The 5033-nt window shown below is 34.5% G+C and overlaps 1 protein-coding gene across 1 annotated transcript; it reads left to right on the top strand.

The window, feature by feature from the left end:
• Positions 1-1597: 1597 nt before the first annotated feature.
• LOTGIDRAFT_151986 (hypothetical protein) lies at positions 1598-4814 on the top strand (the record flags this gene model as incomplete). Its single annotated transcript, XM_009045477.1, has 3 exons — positions 1598-1843; positions 3158-3233; positions 4165-4814. The coding sequence occupies 3 exons, from the start codon at positions 1598-1600 to the stop codon at positions 4812-4814; spliced, it is 972 nt and encodes a 323-aa protein (XP_009043725.1).
• Between the last annotated feature and the right edge of the window lie 219 nt (positions 4815-5033).

Genomic DNA, 5033 nt, shown 5'->3' with positions numbered 1-5033 from the left:
ATATAGCAATAACTCTATAGAGAGCACCACTGTAATGCGTAACAATTAACAAAGTTTCCCGGGAGAGAAGTACTTGGCTTGATATGGGCCTGACTCTCACATTATCTCTATTTCCAACGTACCAGAGCATGACACCGTAATAAAACGCCAAGGTTTAGACTCACGGAATATATCTGACTGAATACAGTGGTGGAGCCAGGATTACGTCCGAGGGGGAGGTATATCTGAGATTGCCCGAACCTAGTTATGAGATTTTTGCCCGAAAAACTTACTTTCGGGGCTGCGAGGGGGGAGGGGGGGGGGGGCAACTGCCCCCTTTGCATACATCTCACCACTCCCCCCTTTGGCTCCGCCACTGACTGAATATGAAAATTGGCGCTATCAGGAGATTAGAAAACGTCTTGATAATACCTTTTAAGTTGACATCAAAGGAATATTATTGGGTTTTTAGAGGGGCGTAAAGTTTTTGTGACACTTCATGACATTAATTATCTTCAGGACACGAGAAGTACGACTTGAAGCTGTTAGGAATTAGTGTAGCTGTCGTATATTTGTTCAGAGCAGAACCAATATGTATTTAATGGACACTTGACCACGCGAAGCAAGTTCGTAAGATGCTTAGACAAAGGAAAAAAATGTCTTTTAATGGTTCTTTTATGTTACTTTTTAACACAAGTGTGGGATTTGTTGTTATTATATAGATTATTCTTCCAGAAATGTAACCGTGGATTTTTTAAAATGTTTAAAGTGACAGTCTGATTTTCTAGTAGCTAGGCAAATGAAGTTGCTCAAATTAATGAAAATTGTAAACCAAAATCTGGAAAAAAGTAATCTAAAAGTTTTACCTAAAACAATCCTGCTGTTAGTTTTTAGAACGCCAAAATCATCGAAAAAGTCTACCCTTTTACAGTCGCTATGATTTTTTGGTGGGTGTTGGAAAACTAATATAAGTCTTTAAGCAAAATTTACGTCAAAATGTATAGATATATGTCTCCTAATTACGGAGCCCCTAAAGCGCAATTTTTTATACTTTTATAAAATATTTCGTTTTAACGAAATAATGAATTCGTTTAAACGAATTAATTATTTTATTTCAACGAAATGATTATTTCGTTTAATCGAATAACTTATTTCGTTTAACCGAATTAATTATTTCGATTAAACGAAATAAAAACTGTATTTCGTTGAAACGAAATAATTCATTCGTTTAAACGAAGTAATTCATTCGTTTAAACGAAGTAATTCATTCGTTTTAACGAAATAAGTTATTCGATTAAACGAAATATTATAAGATTTGAACGACATTTAGAAGTGGAGAGTAGATATAACAACAAACACAAGGGGTAATCGAATAACTTATTTCGTTTTAACGAATAACTTATTTCGTAGTATTTCTCTAGATTTTGATGTATAGTTTTCCGACAGCCCCTTTAACACTCGTGTTGAAAAACAGGTAATCGATACGGAACTAAATATACCTCGAAGACATTTTATATATCAGAAACCTAAAAGCGCTGTGCAATACAGCATTACACATTTAACGAAGATGATCCTTTTTTCGACAGGATTGTATTTTCTACCCTTATTTGTACTTGTAATGTCTGATACCAACGATACGTTTGCTAACTTCAGATTTACCACGATTATCAACGATAGATGTGACAAATCATTAAAACTGGAGACGCGATCTGTTAAATTTTGGGAGTGTGCTTTGTGGTGTGGTAGAGTAAAAGACTGTAGAAGATTTCTGCACTCTAAAAATAATTTGATGTGTACGTTATATTCTGATGGTAACAATTGTATTGTAAATGGTGATTCTTCTGGATATCGCTGTTTTGTTAAGGTAAAAACCTATGATATTTTTCTTATTTCTTTTCTTATCAGTGGAATAACGCAGCGGAAAATACCAGGGTGACTTTTATTTCTGGAAACAAATATATTTTTTCTATCTGAACGTATCAGTTTAGTTTACAACATTGTCAAACAGCAATAAGGCTATGCCTGTCAATAATACCTGAACTAGATGTAGTAACTTAATCAGGTCTTCAAAACAAAGGAGATATCATAACACACATGATTAAACCAAGTTGGTCAAAACCTTTCAGTCTTAAGATTCTTTCAATTCAATGGTGCCCTAATACACAGCCACCATTAGTTGTCATTAAAAGGTTTGATTAATGTTCGGTAAATAATTGAAGCTGATAGAAAATCACAACCTTACATTAGAATATTTATCTTAAATGGGTATTCTGCTTTTAAATATAAAGTTTTCATTATCACAAACATCGTTTGAGCAAACTGAATTTATTTTAAAAGGGTTAGTTATAAATGGAGAGTACTAGTTTGTTGATTAAGCGGTTTGACTTAGTATTGGTGTTATAATGGCTCTATATTATTAGTTGAAACCTTAAGGTGATACTACGTCTTAGAATTAACATAAAATTTAAGAATTTTTAAACTTGGCCAACAAGAGCTAGTAGATATACCTGGTGTCATACATAACATAGCAGGATCCTTAAATAATCCAATAAATCCAAAAAACTTTGTAAGTATCCATAAATATGCAATTAACTACTGAAAAACGCTTAATATCAACATTAAGCGTTTTTTCAATAATTACTCATTTTTATGAATTTATCAATCTTCCAGATTTTACAGGGATTCTGTTGTAATTCTCTGCGAAAAGATAAATAGATATTGACATAAACTAAAGTGATTCATTATATTTACTAGTTTCTCTCTAAGTTTTTAATATTTTGTGTTATCTCCATCTGCTTACACCATAGCCTGCTTTCTTGAAAGTAGTTTTTTTTTTAAATGAAAAATTACAAACATGGTCACTGTAATTGATTTTAAAGATCCTGCTGGTTTGTTGTGTATAGATTGCTGGAACTGGTGGTGTAGCGAAGGATTAGTAACATCTCAAATTCCAAAGGGCCGTTTTATTTTGATTACCATTTGAAGGCTTAAACAGTCCTACGAAGTTCGACTTCGTCTACTTTCGAAATTTTACATATTTTCTTATCATTATTCCAACTACCAAAATAGTATGAGACCTATAACCATTTTCTAAATATTCCACATTCCCATTGGGATGGAAAAGAACTTTTCAATAAATTTAGTCTAGTTTTAAAACAATTTTTGCTTCTGGTTTTAGTATTTTGGATGTGTTGCTGATACATGTACCTGTCCTCGAGGTTTCTATGGCGATAAATGTACACAAATAGCTATAGGTAAGGATAACAGGATATACAATATGAAGTGATCAAAATCAATTGCTTCCAACGTGCCTCCAGTCAATCAGAAACAATCAAAATACATTTATGTGGATAAACATCTTCTATCATTATCAAGTTGATAGTCTTTAGTTTATCAAAATATCTCAAAAATTTACATGTATTATACATTTTAAGACATTCTTCGTTCGATAGTCTTGCCATTTCTCCAACAGCCACATGCAGCACCAGACCCCATACACACAGAATCATAATCTAAATCATAACTTCCTTAGAGTCAACAAAATCAACGTGTTTCCGTGGCATGTATGTTCCCGCGACATGTCCCCCATAGAACAACTTTTACGGATCGCCGTGTTCACCAGAGACAACACCCTCCAGTCAATCCCACGAGAACTCATCCATTCCTACAGGAGGAAAGGCGACCTATCCCTCATGACTTTGTGCGACTCTGGCGCAATCTATACCATTTCTTGTGGTGGTTTTGTTGACTTATCAATCAGTTTAGAATATTTCAATCCAATCATTTATATTGTGTTTTTATCTAGGTATTTTTCAAACCTTGGTAACTTTTTTCCAGCCTACAGTATAAAACGTTCGTATTGTTAGTATACGCCCAAACTCAAATTGTCGTTAAATTATTATAATTATTTATTGCCTAATTATTGGGAATATGAAATAATAAAGTGTCTTACTTTCTACTTTTCTGCAACTAGTAGGTCTAATGAAGACGTGCAATGTCATGCAGTGTAGTAGTCTACATTTTATTTCCAAAATGCCGGTGGATCTTTAACGTGCACAGCCTTTCAAACCCAACGACCTGACGCTTTTTCTATTTCAGCGCCTCACTGAAAAAAGAACTTGTTGTTACTATTCAATGTTAGTTTTGTTTGTTAACATTTAATGACAGTAAAAAACTGTTTTTCAGACTGTAAAGATTATGTGGCAAGAGGATTTGGAGAATCGAAAACTGTTCTTACAAATATTCAACCAGAAACATCCCCCGAACCTTTTGAAGCATCTTGCTGGCTGGGAAGTTCAGGAGCTCTAACCATTCTTGAACGAGATGCTACCTGTAATGTCGAAAACTTCAACCGCAGTTTGCATGAGTATGGGGTGGGATTTGGAAATGTTCCTTGGAATGGATGGCTAGGATTTGATAAGATACTTCCATTGGTGAGCAAACAAAATTCACGACTGCGTTTAGAAGTATATTTTAGAAGAACCTCGAGTATTTCCTGCGGAATAAAATACAACCTTTTTTCAATTGGAAATTATTCAAGTCAGTATACATTCTACGCTGCAAGATTTGATGCTATAGGATCTACGTTTTGTGGCGATTCGATTATGGGGGGCAATAGTACGCTTAATTTAACAGGTCGACCGTTCTCAACGTTCGACAGCGATTTGACGGGATTCGATTGTCCAACGACCTTCGGAGGAGGATGGTGGTTTGCTGATGATATCCGCTGCACCGACAGTTTTGCAACTGGAGGCGCTATGTCGCATAACTATTGGCGAAATACGTTGCAAAACCAACAAATCTCATATCTTGTCTTAAAAGTAGCTTATTATTAAAGACGCTTTTTATTGCTTTGAATTTCTCTGTTAATAGTGGTCGGTTCTTATGTCAAGTATCGTTTACACTAAATAACCGACCTCTTGTGTTGTAGAATATGTCGTGGAATAAACGGAGTAAAAAATTGCATATTTTACCTGCAGTATTTGTGGTTTTTAGCTGTCATTGTATGAGATTTGTAATTTTGTGTACATTTTAGGAACTTTTCTTTTGGTTAC

This window comes from Lottia gigantea (genome assembly GCF_000327385.1).
Source record: "Lottia gigantea unplaced genomic scaffold LOTGIsca_1, whole genome shotgun sequence".
Lineage (NCBI taxonomy): Eukaryota > Metazoa > Mollusca > Gastropoda > Lottiidae > Lottia > Lottia gigantea.
Note: the sequence above shows the minus strand (reverse complement) of the source record. Positions and strands in the feature narration are given on the sequence as shown.